This window comes from Vollenhovia emeryi, unplaced genomic scaffold, assembly GCF_000949405.1.
Source record: "Vollenhovia emeryi isolate VEMERY1.0 unplaced genomic scaffold, V.emery_V1.0 DF939410.1, whole genome shotgun sequence".
Lineage (NCBI taxonomy): Eukaryota > Metazoa > Arthropoda > Insecta > Hymenoptera > Formicidae > Vollenhovia > Vollenhovia emeryi.
The window spans coordinates 1-16,535 of NW_011966956.1; the positions used below are offsets into that span (position 1 = coordinate 1).

A 16,535-nucleotide genomic window follows, 5' to 3' on the forward strand; every position below is an offset into this window, starting at 1 on the left:
GGCCAATGATTCATCAATAAGAGATTATTTTTCGTTTTTAAAAGAAAATACTAAACCAACAAACGCTATAATTAGATCAACAATCATCAGCGAACGATTGCGCATCGATTTAATCATTTTTTATGCGAAAATGAGATTTTGTCGGCTAACTTCACGCTAATCTTTTTCTTTTTTTTTTTTTTAAATTATAAACCAACAAATATTGATATTAGGCCAACAATGACCAACAAACGACCAACAAACGATTAAAAAAAATTTTTTTGAAAACGTCGAAGTTGTCGGCTAACTTCACGCTAATTTCGAACAAATCCATAATCGAATTTAGCGGGTTATTTTTTTCAGCAGTTGGCAACGCTGCCGGCCGATTATTACTAAAGGACGTTTTTGCAACGTCGGCTCCGAGGGTCGGCCGTGTGGAGTGGTCGTTGAACGTTTTGCAACGTTTTTCAATTTTCTAATCTCTTGTACGATTTGTAAATACGTGAATCTCTGCGATTAGATGAAGTAGACGACACGGAGGTAAAAACGTAGTCATGACGGAAGAGTGGAAACTGGATCATCGCGCGAGAAAGAGGATCAAGGAGGTGAAAAAGAAGGCTCGGCCAGGTAAAGAGAATGGAAGTTGCGATTTATAACCTATCCACCTTGCCGAGGTGCCCTTCCTCGTACACGCGTGTCCCTTTCCCTCCTATGCCGAGATCCGACGATCGTCTTGAGCCCGTCTCGATATTAACGGTATTACGGAAAGTAAATAATGCCGAAAACACGCCCTGTTTAGAGCTCGTGGGTAAAGCGGCGTGGACTCAGCACAGCTACAGTAAGAATTTCCAAAAGTTTTGGCAATTCCAAGACAATGCCGAACGAATCGACGAGTCCAACGTGCTCACGGAACAATTCGTAGAAAAGTATGAAAAACCTTACAAGCCTGTGATAATACGAGGTGTTCAAAATGGCTGGAGGGCCCAACACAAGTGGACTATAGAGGTTGGTCTTTGTAACATCATTTTAATAGGTACAATTTTATGGATTCAACATATCCGTCGCATCCTATGTTGGCAAAGGTACCTTCTAACCTATTTGTCTTTTTCTTTGCAAGCAGTTAGAAAACATGTACTTTCCTTAAAGCCTTCAACAATGTCAGTTCTCACTCGAAAGAATCATGCCGTGCCCTTAAACACTTATCCAGGCTTCTTATTCAATTTCAGAGGTTAGCAAAGAAATATCGGAATCAAAAGTTTAAGTGCGGAGAAGACAATGAAGGATACAGTGTGAAAATGAAGATGAAGTACTACGTTCGATACATGTTTAATAACCGCGACGATTCCCCTTTATACATTTTTGATAGCTCGTTCGGCGAACATCCCAGACGAAAGAAATTGTTAGAGGATTATGTAATCCCTAAATACTTTCGGGATGATCTTTTCCATCATGCCGGAGAGCATCGAAGACCACCGTACCGCTGGTTCGTTATGGGGCCCGCGAGATCTGGTAAATACACTTGTCAACGAAATTCATGCTAGTAATTCAAAGGTGGTACTAAAACATTGCGGGTGAAACAATAGGTACGGGGATACACATAGACCCGTTAGGTACCAGCGCGTGGAATGCATTGATCTCCGGCCACAAACGCTGGTGTCTCTTTCCCACGCACACTCCCCGCGAACTTCTTAAGGTAACCGCATCCGAGGGTGGCAAACAGAGGGACGAAGCTATCACATGGTTTTCCATTATCTATCCACGCACAAAACTACCCGCCTGGCCAGAAGATTGTCGCCCGATAGAGATTCTGCAGACCCCCGGCGAGACTGTTTTTATTCCCGGCGGATGGTGGCACATCGTGTTAAATCTTGACGAGACTATAGCGGTTACGCAAAATTTCTGTTCGCGTACCAATTTCCCGGTAGTCTGGCATAAAACGGTAATTATCTGTTCGACTCGCGTACACATCGAGCTGAACGAGCTCTGTACAAACTGTAATAATAAATGTGATCGCAACTAGGTACGAGGAAGGCCAAAATTATCGCGAAAATGGTTGAAAGTACTCGGTGATAAAGAACCGGAACTGGCAACCTTGGCGGATACCGTAGACTTGACGGAAGACACCGGTGTTGCTAGCGACTCGTCGAGCGGTTCCTCGAGTAGTTCTTCGAGTAGTACCAGTAGTAGTCAATCTGAGGATAGCGGGGACGACAGCGGGGATGACAGCGGTCAAGAATCACTTACCGCGCACAAAAAGAAAAAGAGGTATATACAACATTCTCTCTATTCAAGTATCGCAAAATCACCGTGTACTCCTCCTCTTTTTTGTATACAATACAGTTAATACAATCCATTTATTTTTCGTCACGATTCGAAATATAATCAAGGCATAATACTCTCTTCAATTTTCCAGAAGAAAATTGACTAATAGCCAACCCTGACAATATCCAGTATTTGGAACCTACAGAGACCTCAGACTGTACAGTATTAACCAACAATTATTGTTTGTACTAAGAATAAATATTATAATTACGATCGTATCTTTATGTTCATAACAAAATAAATATCAGATAATATAGCCTTTTCTTCTATCAATACTTCATCCAAGCCTTGCGTTTAGGCAGCTTATGATAATGCACATTATTCCTATTCCAAACGGACACTGTTAACATTACGACCAGTCATCTTGCTAGTTAAACAACATACATATTGTCCTGTAAGATTTTTACGATTACCATTACATCTCCTAGTATTTATTAAAATTACGATACAGTCGAAAAATATTTAAAAAAATGTTTAAAAGTATTCTCAACAATCAATTAAAAAAGGATCAATGCAATAGCAATGTATAAAAAAAGGATACGAGCTAATAGTGGATGGATCAAGTGCATTATCACTTAAATTAAACTATAGTTAACAATAATAAGACTAATTGCAAATTAAATATAATACAATTCGTATAAGACACGTATGTTAGCTTTTGAGTGAGTTGCTCCTGTGGAAGGTCCTTGCGTCTCGTTTATAGTAGTTCCACAATTTCACAGTTCCATCGCTTCGTATCGACACGATGACCATGCAAAGCACCAAAGTGGAGTAAACAACATAGAAGCAAATAATAACCAATTAAACATCCATACGCACTAGAGACTGATGAGACTTGTTGCAATTGTCGTAAGAGTAATTCATTTTCGTCCAAATTATTGACTAGCAAGAGATTGAGGTTTATCTTATAGCAAGGTCTCTCAAACGTAATGTTCAACTTTGAAAATGCTGTGAATTTTGTAGCGATTGACGATATAAAGTTACGTCAAACGTGAATATAGACGGCAAGTTTGCAAAATGTAACGTAACATCTTTATTTGACTTTGTGGTGTAGTGTTGCGTGTAAAGTTGCGTGTGTGTCACATTTCTGACGAACGTTAGACAGGCGTAAAAAATAATCGCAGCCTTACTGTCGCGTAAAATATTCTGGATATTGAAATACGGGTAAAGGGCATGCACATTATCAGAAAAATACAAGATAAACGCACACAGTGACGCACAAGCAAAAGGCAAGTAAAGTTAAAGGGAAACTGTGGAGATAGACATTGATAATGAGGAATCGGGTATACGCCACAGCTTCACCTCCCCAGAGCTGAAATCAACATCCGAGATGTTACTTTACTCGGGATATCATATCGCGGACTGCCGAACCGAAATAATATCTGATACAATATAGTCGCAAACAGTCGATTCACGGACAGACGCGCTATTGTACTATCACAGACAGTTGGATATAAAAGCGTCGCAACATGTGCGCTTGGATTCTCTTACTTACTTGCTCGCTGTGAATATATGCTGCTGATTGGTCGCGATGGCATTGATCGCAGAAGCGTGCGCTCGCACCTCCCCGATAGGCGTGCATTCCCCTAAATGATCCTTAGGAACCGACCATGCCTTCAGTATACCACCGCGACATCCCGAAATCATTATGGAACCGTTATTTATTGTGCACAATCCCAAAATCCAATCTTTGTGAGCGTTGTTCAGGGACTGGACTAATTCCATCTTGCTTAGATCCCATCGTTTAATGCACATATCTCTAGAGCCTGAAGTTTAATCGATAGCAATAGTGAATGATTCACACATTAGCTGCTTTCCTTTTACACTTAAGTGATATTGAGTCACTCAGTTATGTGAGTATTTTATACTCAGATATGACGTCATTAATGTGAGTATTAAACTCACTAAAGCACACGGTCTTGATCGTGTGCAAAAACTCAGTTAAATCTGGTTAAATCTCACTTCTCAAGAATCAAAAGGAACATTCAACTGAGTTATGACGTCACAAGTGAGATTTATCCGAGTTTTCATGTAAAAGGGAAGCAACTATTGAGATTAATAGGCAGAAAAAGGAACGTACCGGAGAATAATGTGGAACCGATCGTTGCTAAACATTCAACGCCGTCGTAATGCGGCGGCGCTAGACTAACGGACGGTCCGGATATATTAGGCTCGGCGAGAGATATCAGATGATCCTTGCTACCTGCTATCACTCTACCATCCTCGGCAACGGCCAGACACATAACGGCCGCCGTGTGTGGCGTGCTTAATCTGCCGGCGTACGTCAGTTTACGAAGATCCCATATTCTAACTTTATCGCTAGCCGCGGTATACAGCTCCTGTTCGTCCAAACTGAGCGCTAAGTCGATAATTGTCGTTTCGCCCGGCGGAACGTGAACCATCCTAGACGGAGTTGACAGCGCGATAGGACCGTTCTGAGTTTGACCCGATGAAAACAAGGTTTTTACGCAGCTGTTGCCAGCTCTTAAATCCCAAGCTTTAACGTATGCCGCGGATACGCTAAATAGAAGCTGATGAACGGCGGAATACTTTACGGCTACGACGTTATTAGGATGTCCACCCAAGGTCAAGCTTTCAATTCCCGTTTCCAAATCCCATACTTTGACGGTGCGATCTGAAAATTCATACGTTTTGTTACACTTGATGAAATAAACCTGTACGTCATTCGACTCGAATAACGTTCAATGTGCACTCGTATACCTTTCGAGCCGCTGAAAAGTAAATCCGACGTTACGCATACAGTAAGGACAGCTTTGCTGTGCCCTTCCGCGACGTGAGAGCATTGCAAAATGGCCCGTGGTTGCGCCTGACAAAAGAATCATACACCTAATTGACTTGGCCTCGCGAAAGAGAGGTGGAAAACCTCGTTAGTCAGCCTCAGTTTGTCCTCACCTTGCCCTGATACTGCGAGATAATTCCTTTCATTGGCTGCGGTTCAGACGCGATTAGCTGCCTGTTTGCAGTTAATCTGGAGAATACGTTTTCCTCGCGACTACTGAATCGCCTGTACGTAGTCGGTGAGCCAGGGGGTGAAGATATATCCAGATGCGCTACCTGCTCCCTAATAGGTGTGTTATGTTAGCGTGTTAGTTAGCCGGCATCTGGCTAATAATTATGCCGACTTGAAAGTTACATCAAACATGCGTGCGCAGGAAAGATAACGAGACGTTACGTTATTAACTTAGCTTACAGGCGTAGTGCGCAATTAAGTACAAATATTAATTTCAGCCATCATCAAATGCAAATTTCGTACTTAGAAATATGTAAGTAAGGAACGTCCAAAACAAGGTTTTCCGACAGCTACCGAATGTTCGCGTCTTAATCGAAATTTTGCCTTTTATTCTTTAGCCTACATATTACAAAAAATAGAATCCTTACGTCTATGCATATTGAGGATACAGATGTTTTCTATAAATTAGCCTCAATTCCGTAAACATGTCTTTTCTTATTGCAGTTATCAATAATTAATAATAATATGCATGTGTATAATATGTTACTGTATAAAATCGATTAATATACATCTTACTTATTTGTAAACACATATAAACCTAGGTTTATCTTTATTTCTCAATTAGGTTCCCTTATTAAAGATACCGGTTGCAAACAACGTTAACGGCTTAAAACGTATACTCCATATTACACATAGCGATGTTACAGTCTACTCTCAGATATACACGTGTATTTTGTACAATGCATAACTCTTGGAAACGCTTATCGTAATACCCGATAAACTCCGAGACACTTTACACATATGGAGAGTAACGAAATTTTTTAGTTAATACTTTTTTTGTAACATAACGCAATTATACGCGTACGCGCATTCCAATTGTTAATTATTATATTCTTAGGCACGAAATACTTGCACTTGATTCCTGTCTCAAACAAAGTCAACAAAATAAGTCCCGAGAAACCATAAAAGTCATCTGGACAGTGCGTGGAGTAGAACGTGAAGAAAAAAATATACAAGGAATACAAGAACAAGAATGTGCTGCAGGATAATCACTCACATGGAGCCACCACCGGGATGAATCGGCCGTCGCAGAGCTCTGGGTGATGTGCTGTCGCGACGACTCAGCGTTGGCGATCCACCAGTACCACCGTACTGATTTCTCGTCAATACCAGTCCTCTGCGCACGCAAATGAAACATTAATTAATGCAAAAGTATGAAAACTACTGAGAGCACACACACACACACACACACACACGCGAGTCGACAAACCCGTATACTTACTTTAGGCTACCTGGTGCACTGGGGACCCTAGTAAGAGGATGATTATGATTTTGATTCTGATCATCTGCCTTAACATTTTCCGGACTAGCGTGTACACCGTATAAAAGTTCTTGTGGTTGCGTTGTTCTTCTTCTAACTTTACTATTGCGCTGCCTCTCCTCACCGAGTATAATTTGACCGTAACTTTCGCTATCAAACGAGATACGCACACGAATAAAAATGAAATACCATATTAATGTGTAGAGCATAAATATTATGGAAAATGAAATTGGAATACATTCTGGAAAAATGAGAGCCAATTACTGCCGCTTGACTTACTTGTCGGGTGAGGAACTTCTTGAACTGGCTGGACTATAAGCTAGTACGTTATTCTGATTGTTTGTGAGAGATAACAGATCTCTATCGCGTAATACGTGCTCCAGTAACTGATGCTGCACGTCGCTTTCTTGCGCAACTTGATTGAGTCGCGATTCCATATCCCGCACCTCGAGCTGCTTCTGCGCGGCTATGCAACTTTGCTCCACGGTAAACGCGAGCATTCGCTCGAGTAAGTACTGTGCCTCGTCTACCGTTCGTATCGTAGAAATGAGCGTTTCGACACCGGGCTCACCCTCCGCCTCACCGTCGCCCATTTCAACCATGTCCCGCTGACATTCCGAAATGCTATCCTGTAAAATTTTGCTCGTTGTAGTAAACGACACGTTATAACACAGGTAGGAGTAACAGCAATAGTAGGGACGACCGCATTAAACCGTTGATTGATACATTACCTGTAGGTAGCTGATTTTACTTTCCACATTGTCGATCTCTTCGTCAATATCGGCGGTGTCGCCTCTCACGCTTGTAATTTGACTCCTGTGCTTCTGAAGCTTCTCCAAATCTCTTCCCAATTCTTCCCTCTCTTGTAATAGTCTCTCCATTTCTCTCTCCGTTTCTGCGGCGGCCTGCTTCGCTAATGCCTGCTTAGTGATCGTTCTTTCGAACGTCTGCCACCTTTGCTTCAATGCTTTAGGATTAAGTGGTTTGACTGGTGCACGACCAGCAGCTTTCTGACTCAATCCCTTGTCCCTTTTCCGTAGTGCCGTTACTTCCTCTTGTTTACGTCTAAGAACAACCTCCTTCATTCTCTTGTCGGCCTCCAGCGTTCTGATTACGTTTGCATGCCTACGACTTTCCTTGCGTAACTGCGCTATCTCTCTATTGCGCCTCAGTTCGTTCTCTTTATGCCGTTGAGCTTCTTCTCGCATTTTATTCAAAAGCTTTACCTTTGCCCTCTTCATCTCCGAAAGCTCGTTTCTCAGACCTCTCAGCCTACTTTCGTTCTGAGACTGGTTCTTGAGTAATCTCGCGTGTTCCTTCTTGGCAGATTGTAGAAGACGCATCTCCTTTTGCATATTTGTCAGCTTCCTCTCGTACTCGTCGCGTAGCTTTTTCACCTTTTCGGTAGGCGGCGTAGGTTGTTGCTGCAAAGACAGCAAGACTTTATCCCTCTCTTCCTGAGTGTCTCGAATACGAGCTTGCAACTGGGACAACTTGTCCTCATAGTGCTGCTTCATAGTCTGTAAACGTCTTTGAGAGAGCTCGAGCTCTTGTATCAAGCGCTGCTTAACATCGATATCGGAAGTTAGCGCTTCCAATTCACGACCCATAGCTGCTTCTTCTTCGTCTTCTTCTGCAAAACGATACCCTGTCAGTTACATCGTTGCGCAATGACAAAATTGACGGGGGGAGAAAGATATAGGAGAAATAAATAGGACACGTGTGGTTTAGACGTGCCTTTACGGTCGGAATCGTCGTCGGAATCGTCCTCGCTCACGGAATCCTGTGCATTCTCCGCGTCATCCATCTCTGCCTCGTCCACCGACTTGGTAGTATTAGCGCCGTGACTGTACTGTTCCTTCAAGGCCCTCAACGTTTCCATCTCTTTCTCGACATCTCTCTTAGCGTCGACCAACACGGACGCGGAATCGGAATGAAACGAGCTGGAATCCCCGTATGGATTCGCCGCGTTAACCTAACGCCGCGTTAACCAAGATCTCATCAATGTCGGTCGGGCTAGTTGTTTTTTGCAACTCGACTCACCTGCATTTGTCTCTTCTTCAATTGCTGATACATAGCTTCCGCTTCCAATAGACGAGCTCTCAGCTCTTCTATTTCTTGAACGTATCCCTGTATCAGGCTGGTCAGCTGGTCGTCACCTTTGCTGGACGCCGCTACCCAATGACCCGCTGCTTTCTCCGCCAGCAGGAGAGCGTTCTTGGCGGTTAACGCCTCGACCGTCTCCGAAAGTGCCTTCACTCTGGTACGAAGACTCTGTAATTCGCTGCTCAACATTTGATTTTCATGCCAGGCGTCGTTAACTCCGTCCTCGCCGACGATTCTCTTGCCTGAGGGACGTAATACCACGTTTATGTACGGAACGTAGAGATAGGTAAGATTATTTACTTCATTGTCGAACGTACCTTGCCTATATTCCATCAATTCCAACTGAAGCTGCTGAATCTCTCGTCGTAACGAAGCGATCGTTCTCGAGCTCTTGTCCTGGTTAATAGTAACTTTATTCTTAATATTTCTCGCTCGATTTGCATACTTCAACGTACTTAGGGTCTCCATGAAATCTCTGTCGCTTGGCGATACGCACGCTATCATGACCGTCTGACTGTTCCCTGGCAAATCAAATTGACAAATTGACCAAATAGAATGTGACGTGTAAATTCCATACTGTTCTAAGCAATAAATTCAAAGGACGATGTTAAATCGAAAGGTTGCAGGCAATGTGAGCCGTCACCTGGTCTACGGTGATAAAAATAAATACGAAAAGATTTAAAATAATATGTATTAGAACGGATGGTAGATATAAATTAACAATTGAACGTTTCGGTCTACGTATGTGACCCTCATCAGCAATGTGACATCGAATAAACAATTAATTAAATTAAAGCCTATGTCTAATTAAAATGTTAAGTATGGTGATGTATCAACATCTTAATGAAGTGTGTAAATGCGAGAGATATTGATGTTACGCACGTCCAGATATATTTAAAATGCGGGATGATCGGTTGTGTATTGATAGTCCATCGCATCATTATCTTGCAATACGTGTCAACGCACCAATACTGTCCTTAGTATCGGAAGTGTTGTCTACCAATTGCAAGATCGAAACGAAAGTTGTTTGTACATATATACATATGTACAAACAACTTTCGTTTCGATCTTGCAATTGGTAGACAATTGGTATACAAATCTGTAGTGTGCTGTGTCGCTGTCGAGGTTGTACTGATCTTTTCGTAATTGTAACGTAAATCTTTTCGTATTTGTTTTTATCACCGAAGACGGCTCACACTGCCTGTAACCTTTCGATTTAACATCGTCCTTTGAATTTATTGTTTTTCTCTGGAGCCTTTTATAATATCTTTTTTAATATAGTTGTTCTAAGCAAGTTACCCCCGAGAGAGTCTTGAAGTAGCCTGGTCAACTTTGAGTCTCTGTACGGTATGTGCGAGGCTTTCTTCGTTTTATCGCCGAGAGCGGAAATGACGTTACCCAGGGCTAACTGAAGGCAAACGAAAAGAAAAAAGGTGAGACGTTATTCCCCGGTTTTTCCCCGAAAGGAGACGGGTCTTACCAATCCACAATTGATAGAAATGCCTTCCTTCGCACGGTCGCCGGTAGCGCCCGTTCTCTTTAGTCTCTCGGAACCGGCCAGGTCGACGAAGTGAAACTTGGCAGTTAACGTTTCAAACTCATTGGCCAATTCGACGCCGCTCGTGTCGACATCCGCGTCAGGATCCTCGACCTTGATGCACCTCTGCTGTTTGACGTACAGGGTAAATATCGCGTGCGACCTAGAGGACTGCGTGTTCATTTGCGTGGAACCCGTGGTGCGCGACAAGGCACCCAATCGAAGATACTCCAGGGCTTGCTCGGGGCTGGTTACGACGCGTGGTTCTACGCCAGCCAGATGTATGTTACCCATCGTGTCCTCGTGAATACGCGCGCCGCCCCTCGGTCCTCCTGGCTCCAGCAAATCTTTCAGATCTTCGTTGTACAACTCTAAGAATTGCGCTGTGACCTGCGGCGATAACAAGAGACAAGACGCGTTCAGACGAGAGACGAGAGGCGAATCGAGTGGGAAAAGTGTTGAATGAGCGGACCTTAAACTCCGGCGGCATTTGCGCGCGTTCCCTCGCGCGCCCCTGCTTGTCGGCTATTCCGTCGAAAAGATGCCTAATAGCTCTGGGTATAATCCCGACGATAGTCTGATCGAGCTCGACGTCGAAGCCGGTGCCCATCGTGTAAGTCTTGCCGGAGCCGGTTTGCCCGTAGGCGAAGACCGTCGCATTGTAGCCGTCGAGCGCGCCTTCCACCAGACGACGCACACACGTCTCGTAAATTGTGCCTTGATTCACCGGCGTGTCAAATACGTAGTCGTACGTGAAGGCCTTGTCGGGCCCGAGAAAGACCTGCGGCTCCCCTTGAGGCACCTGAGTGCAAATCCTACACATGTCGATAACTTCGCGGGCTACTTGAGGCCTTATTCTGCAACAGACATTGAGGAAGGTAAGGGGGAAGGTCGTTCGGCTGGAGCTCGCAGCTTTGCAAGTTGAACGGCAATCAAGCCCACGCGCGTTCGTCGTAAAAGGAGACGCTCGGGTGGCGTTGATTCCAGCGCTCCGAGTTTCTCCGCGCAATTCCCGCGTAAACCCCCGTAATAAAGTAACGCTAGAATTCAACGTTGAGCAATCGCGTTCTTGCCGCGCGAGAGTGTCGAGCCGTATCTACAATGTGCTCTCCGCGTCTGGAAACATTCCATCTTGTAGTCAATAAATACATTAATTGAAATGCGTAATGCAAAGGGGGCAATGAGAGCCAAACGCTCGATGTTGAGTGCAGATATAACAATATTATGTATGTTATTGATTAGAAGTAATCAAAGTCAAACGTTTCGACCAACTCATGTGGTCCTTTTCAATGACATTAAAGATTTTTGGTACATATGATCAAGTCGGCCAAGTAATATATTTATTTTATAATACTTCAGCTTACAGCCAAGAAGTGGACTTGGTTTACAATAGTACTTAACGCTTTCACTCCTGCATACTTATTCTATTCCTCACTCTTTCTTCCTTTCGTATCGTGACTAGTTTATATTGCTTATTTATTATTTACATTTCTTTTCCTCCTTCCTCCTGTACTCTCTCTTCTTTTTCTTTTTTAAACTTCGCAATCTGCATTCTCTTTCTATCCATAGCTTCCTAATATAGTGTACCCTTTTTCCTTATCTAATTCGTCGCTCCATATCTTATACCTTACTTCTTTATTGTTTTTCCCTAATTCCTTAAACCAGTGTGACGTCATACTGCATTCCTTTATATAATGTTCAAGACTATCCCATCCCGTCTTACAAAAAACACAAGTTCTTTCTTTTTCTTCTAGCCAGTATTTATTGTGTCTTTCTAGGTTACCGCAAGTCGGCCAAGTAAATGTGTTATAACGGTCTCCAACAAATTACTTTAGTAGAATTATAGTGTACGTAAGAAAAACTTATCGATCGCATCGATGAACGCAATGGTAACACAATATCTCGCATCGTTGTTAGACCTCAATGATGACGCTCGCCTCACAGTGCAACATCCCACACAGCACGGGGAACTCCCGGGGAGCTCTTAAAATTGGTCATAAGCTTCACTTGAACTTCAAACGAACTCGCACGGAGCTCCTATGTTCGCTTTTGAGAGCTCTCTGGGAGCTTTATTTAAGCTCGCAGGGAGTTTAAATGAGGCTCCCAGGGAGCTCTCAACTAGTGCTAACTCGCTGGAAGCTTGTTTTGTCGAATTTTGTAAGCTTCCCGGGAGCTCAGCGAAATGAACTTCCTAGGAGCTTAATCGGAGCTTTGTGCTGTGTGGGATCTAGACGCCAAATACTTAGTATGGTATCGGGGCAGAACTTCTTGAAGATTGCATGCAAGTGTGGTTGAATATCAATTGTCATCTTGATTATAAGACGTGTAACTATCGAACGAGGATGTCAGTATGGTCAAATTAGTTTGCACTATGCAATTTCAATTAATTCATTGATACATAGAGCCTAAAAGTTATCTCATTATATTCAATAAATACGTTTAAAAAATTGGCGTACGTTGATTAATTGCAAGCTGTACATTGCACAATCGTAGATCGTCGACAAACCTCTCGAGCGTTTCGATTTGTTTGTATAGAATAGAATGTTTCTAGATGCAGAAGGCACACTGTAGATTAGGTTTAAATCACGCGACTCCTCCGGCGATGCCTATTCCCAGCGCGTCTTACGTCAACCTGTTATTCATCGGAGCCGGAGGCCGGAGGGGCGTCGGCGACTGCAACGGCCGATTCTTTTTATTATTCCCGATACTCCGAACGTCTCCATTCTTCCTCGCGTTTATTGTTCGAGAAACGCGCGCGTTCGAATGCGCGCGCGGAACCGCCCGCGACGGTATCGCTCGGCGCTCAAAGCCTCGAAGCTCGACGTGCACCGGCACGCCGGCCAGGAACGCGATCTCGGGCTTCGAGCCCATTACTTTACTTACCGCACGGCAACGCGTACGCTCGAATCGTCCGCCATCTCGCTGCGTTCGAGGCTATCGGTCGAGCGCGGACCGACCAGCGGGATTTCAGGTATCAACGAGACAGCTTTCGCTGTATTAGGCTAATATTAGGCCGAAACGGAGTGAAGGCGAGCGGCCGTCAGGCAGTTGGGATCCTCCGCTGTGCGGCCGAGCCGAGTTGTGCACTCGCGCACGCGTTATCAGGCACAATAATCGCGAAAACTTGACATCTCTCATGGACGATGCACGAGCACTCGCTGCACGCGACGGTAGCCCCTAGACCAGTCGTCAAACGATCGCGGCAGTTGCGTGGGAGCCCGAGTCGTCCTTCTACCGTCTCTCAGAAATGTCGGTATCATCGTTGCTTCTACGCGGAGCACCTGTACGTGTGCTGAAATTCATCGAGTGAAAGGCCGTGTCGTGAATGTCGGCGCTCGCCAGTGCTCGCCTGCTCGGCGGTGCCCGCAGTGCCGCAATCGTTAAACAAACTGCACACCAGCGCCGTCTGCCCTACCGGAACGCACTCACGGCGCTTGGACTCGGTCGGTATTTTCCCCGAAATAAATAAACCTGACAAGTCTGCATGTCAAATCAATTTATTCGCTATTACATCTCGATTACAGAAACATGTGTAACAGATTGAAAGATATTAAATCCAATTCCCGCCTCAACTTCTCTTCCTGTTGGATATTATCGAACCATCTCGACACGTGGATATATTGCGCCTTCTGTTGATAGCTCAATTCTTTCTGTAACAAAGAAAAGTGAGTAGACGTTGTCGCCGTGGGCTTACGACGATATATTATATTATCATTGTTATTACCATTATGGAATGTAGAACGTAATATAATGCAACATCAGCGACAGTCTTCTTTGTACCAGTTATATATGGCACGTCCTTTAACGCCGTATTCAGCTCCTAATAATCCAAAGTCTTGTATCAATTACCTCTTTCGTAAGGCAATACTTAACAATACACTTACATTTAATATTCTTTTAGCGTTGGCAGAAACATCCCCGTAATTGATACAGATCACAATGTATTCTAACCATTGCTGTGTCAATGCTTGCACTTGTTTCTCACTGTCAGGTATATCGGAGCATTTCGAGCGCCTAACAAGCTCTTGCACGATTGTGCCGAAGCCTTGAATAGACGGCAGATTCTTTTCGCATTCTGGACTAACTGCAACTATCACCTGAAACAAACATGCGATTCGATATACGATGATAATTTAATCACGAGCAAGTCTATTCCATCGTCGTGAAATATTGATTCGGCAACATCCAGGAACAAAGGCCGTTTACGTGAAATTAATAGCAAGGCCTACGTTTTTCTCAGAAAGTTGCAGCTTTCCCGGAGAAACGTCGAGATATCGCGCTATTCTTTCCACGCATTCTATATTACACAGACCCATGATAGAATGTAACGTTCGGGAACTGGAAACGACCGGGCGGCCAGTGACTGCTACACAGTGATCGATCCACTTGGATTGACTTGGATCCACTATGCACTAACGCCCTCTTAAAAAATTCAAGAAGCCGCTTTTCTCTCGTGAGAAACAATTAATTTCACTTCCACGGAACAACGTTGCAATGTTGCAAATTGCAATGCAACATTACAGAGACATTGTAGAAACATAAATTAACAATATGCCTGCAATATATCAGCAATATCGCATTTATATTCCGGAAATATTGCAAAACTACAATTCTATAATTTTGCTATAATAATAATATAACAATATTTGTGTAGAGTCATTTAGTTTGATAGACATTTTCAAGATATAATAATTAATAATCACGTTTATATTCAGGTCTTATTTATTATTTGACAGCCATTTATGTCATTAAATTTTATATTTATTTTAAAAAATTAGAGTATTAAAACCCCTGCAACCGGACTCATGGGTCATTCGTGCCCTCGGTGTTTTGAAAATGTGAATCCCTGGGAAAACCGTTAAGCCTATCACACAAGGGGAAAGCACAGGCAATAGGAACAGGGAATAGAATTTCTGACGCGTTGGATTGGTTGGAAGAAAATTTCCGACGAATCCAACGCGTCAAAAATTCTATTCTCTATTGCCTGTTGCCTGGCATTGTGTGATAGGCTTTAGGAAAACCGGTGGGCCCGGGCCCTTTGTATTGGTATGTAAAAAAGTTTGGGGTGGGGATAGAACGTAGCCGCCAGCGCGCCGGAATCCACCAGTGCATGGTGTAAAGATACAATTTTGTGTATCTCTGAAACTTGTGAAAATTACAAAAGTGAGCGAATTCACAGGTTGAAATTAGAAATATTCTAGTATTCACTCACTTTTGTATTTTTCCTAAAGCCCGCTGCAGACGATGCTATTTTTCCTGCTGGATCGCTTGCGATTTACTAAATTACTAGGAATCCTGAGTGCTGAATGGTGCAACGATAGTAATTTATTAGATTGCAAGCAATCTAGCAGGAAAAATAGCATCGTCTGCAGCGGGCTTAAAGCCCATTACACAATGCCAGGCAACAGGCAACAGGAACAGGGAATAGAATTTCTAACGCGTTGGATTGGTTGGAAGAAAATTTCCGACGAATCCAACGCGTCAGAAATTCTATTCCCTGTTCCTGTTGCCTGTTGCCTGGCATTGTGTGAAGGCCCTAAGTTTCAGAAATCGATCCCCAGATAACAATAAAGGTTGTACGCTGTATCTACGAGCCAGTGAGATCAAGATCGGTAATTCATGAGTGAATTCTTAAGTCCCAGTCTACAATAGAGATTTAAGCCCTAAGCCTTAAGAAATTGACTAATCACAGTCGCGCATTCTTCTCATACTTGACCGTGATTGGCCAATTTCTTAAAGCTTAGGGCTTAAATCATCTATTGTAGACTGGGACTAAGGCTACATAGGATGTAGTAAGTCGTGTCGGAAGAAATTAACCAATCACAGTTCATTATTCTCCTTACGGTCGAAGAATAATGAACTGTGATTAGTCAATTTCTTCCGACACGACTTAGGGTGCCGTCCCATGGCGCGTATCGCGATACGCGCGTATCAGGCGTATCGAACTCTACGACCAATCACAGACAATCCGCTGTTTTTCGTACGCCGGAGTTTGGTCCCTACTGTCCCATGGAGCGGATTACGCGGAAGCGTACCAGCGGATCGCCAATCACGGAATCTTTCTGATAGAGCCCTTTCAAGATTCCGTTGAAACGGATCCGTGGATTGGCGATCCGCTGGTTACGCTTCCGCTTAATACGCTCCATGGGACAGTAGGGGCCTCCGGCGTACTGAACACACGCACACACACACGCATGCACTTAAAAAGTGAAGTCTTCACAAGCCGGTTGTTTTTAACCTCATACCAGTTACGACATTACGAGTTCATTTAAGCTACGGTAAGCATAGTTAAACTTAAC

General features: G+C 43.6%; 3 protein-coding genes across 5 annotated transcripts; 1 reads left to right on the top strand and 2 right to left on the bottom strand.

The window, feature by feature from the left end:
- Positions 1 to 366: 366 nt before the first annotated feature.
- LOC105557860 (bifunctional arginine demethylase and lysyl-hydroxylase PSR) lies at positions 367 to 2,539 on the top strand. The gene is made up of 6 exons (XM_012005234.1): positions 367 to 606; positions 779 to 984; positions 1,206 to 1,488; positions 1,563 to 1,918; positions 2,000 to 2,244; positions 2,393 to 2,539. The coding sequence occupies exons 1-6, from the start codon at positions 534 to 536 to the stop codon at positions 2,418 to 2,420; spliced, it is 1,191 nt and encodes a 396-aa protein (XP_011860624.1). The 5' UTR covers positions 367 to 533; the 3' UTR covers positions 2,421 to 2,539.
- Positions 2,246 to 13,637, bottom strand: LOC105557859 (kinesin-like protein KIF21A). 3 transcript variants are annotated; one of them, XM_012005230.1, is made up of 16 exons: positions 13,120 to 13,637; positions 10,709 to 11,093; positions 10,180 to 10,626; positions 9,999 to 10,107; positions 9,017 to 9,220; positions 8,637 to 8,941; positions 8,331 to 8,568; positions 7,325 to 8,226; positions 6,873 to 7,222; positions 6,555 to 6,743; positions 6,330 to 6,449; positions 5,215 to 5,383; positions 5,023 to 5,128; positions 4,382 to 4,936; positions 3,797 to 4,067; positions 2,246 to 3,031 (listed from the first exon to the last, which is right to left on the bottom strand). In XM_012005230.1, the coding sequence occupies exons 1-16, from the start codon at positions 13,152 to 13,154 to the stop codon at positions 2,953 to 2,955; spliced, it is 4,464 nt and encodes a 1,487-aa protein (XP_011860620.1). In that variant the 5' UTR covers positions 13,155 to 13,637; the 3' UTR covers positions 2,246 to 2,952. The 3 variants fall into 3 exon arrangements, with proteins under 3 accessions (XP_011860620.1, XP_011860622.1, XP_011860621.1); XM_012005231.1 differs by having other exon boundaries at positions 2,948 to 3,613; XM_012005232.1 differs by lacking the exon at positions 6,330 to 6,449.
- Positions 13,638 to 13,715: 78 nt separating this feature from the next.
- On the bottom strand, positions 13,716 to 14,653 carry LOC105557861 (eukaryotic translation elongation factor 1 epsilon-1). The gene is made up of 4 exons (XM_012005235.1): positions 14,466 to 14,653; positions 14,121 to 14,333; positions 13,961 to 14,056; positions 13,716 to 13,886 (listed from the first exon to the last, which is right to left on the bottom strand). The coding sequence occupies exons 1-4, from the start codon at positions 14,550 to 14,552 to the stop codon at positions 13,755 to 13,757; spliced, it is 528 nt and encodes a 175-aa protein (XP_011860625.1). The 5' UTR covers positions 14,553 to 14,653; the 3' UTR covers positions 13,716 to 13,754.
- Positions 14,654 to 16,535: the final 1,882 nt, after the last annotated feature.

Coding starts and splice junctions, on each gene's coding strand:
- LOC105557859 (XM_012005230.1), bottom strand. CDS start 13,154: ATGGCGGACGATTCGAGCGTACGCGTTGCCGTGCG. Junction 10,108..10,179: donor TTTCTATCAATTGTGGATTG/GTAAGACCCGTC, acceptor GTTTGCCTTCAG/TTAGCCCTGGGTAACGTCAT. Junction 4,068..4,381: donor CGGTTCCACATTATTCTCCG/GTACGTTCCTTT, acceptor ATTAAACTTCAG/GCTCTAGAGATATGTGCATT.
- LOC105557861 (XM_012005235.1), bottom strand. CDS start 14,552: ATGGGTCTGTGTAATATAGAATGCGTGGAAAGAATAGCGCGATATCTC. Junction 14,334..14,465: donor TGCAACTTTCTGAGAAAAAC/GTAGGCCTTGCT, acceptor TGTTTGTTTCAG/GTGATAGTTGCAGTTAGTCC. Junction 14,057..14,120: donor ACGCTAAAAGAATATTAAAT/GTAAGTGTATTG, acceptor TTGGATTATTAG/GAGCTGAATACGGCGTTAAA.
- LOC105557860 (XM_012005234.1), top strand. CDS start 534: ATGACGGAAGAGTGGAAACTGGATCATCGCGCGAGAAAGAGGATCAAG. Junction 607..778: donor GAAAAAGAAGGCTCGGCCAG/GTAAAGAGAATG, acceptor CGCCCTGTTTAG/AGCTCGTGGGTAAAGCGGCG. Junction 1,489..1,562: donor TATGGGGCCCGCGAGATCTG/GTAAATACACTT, acceptor GTGAAACAATAG/GTACGGGGATACACATAGAC.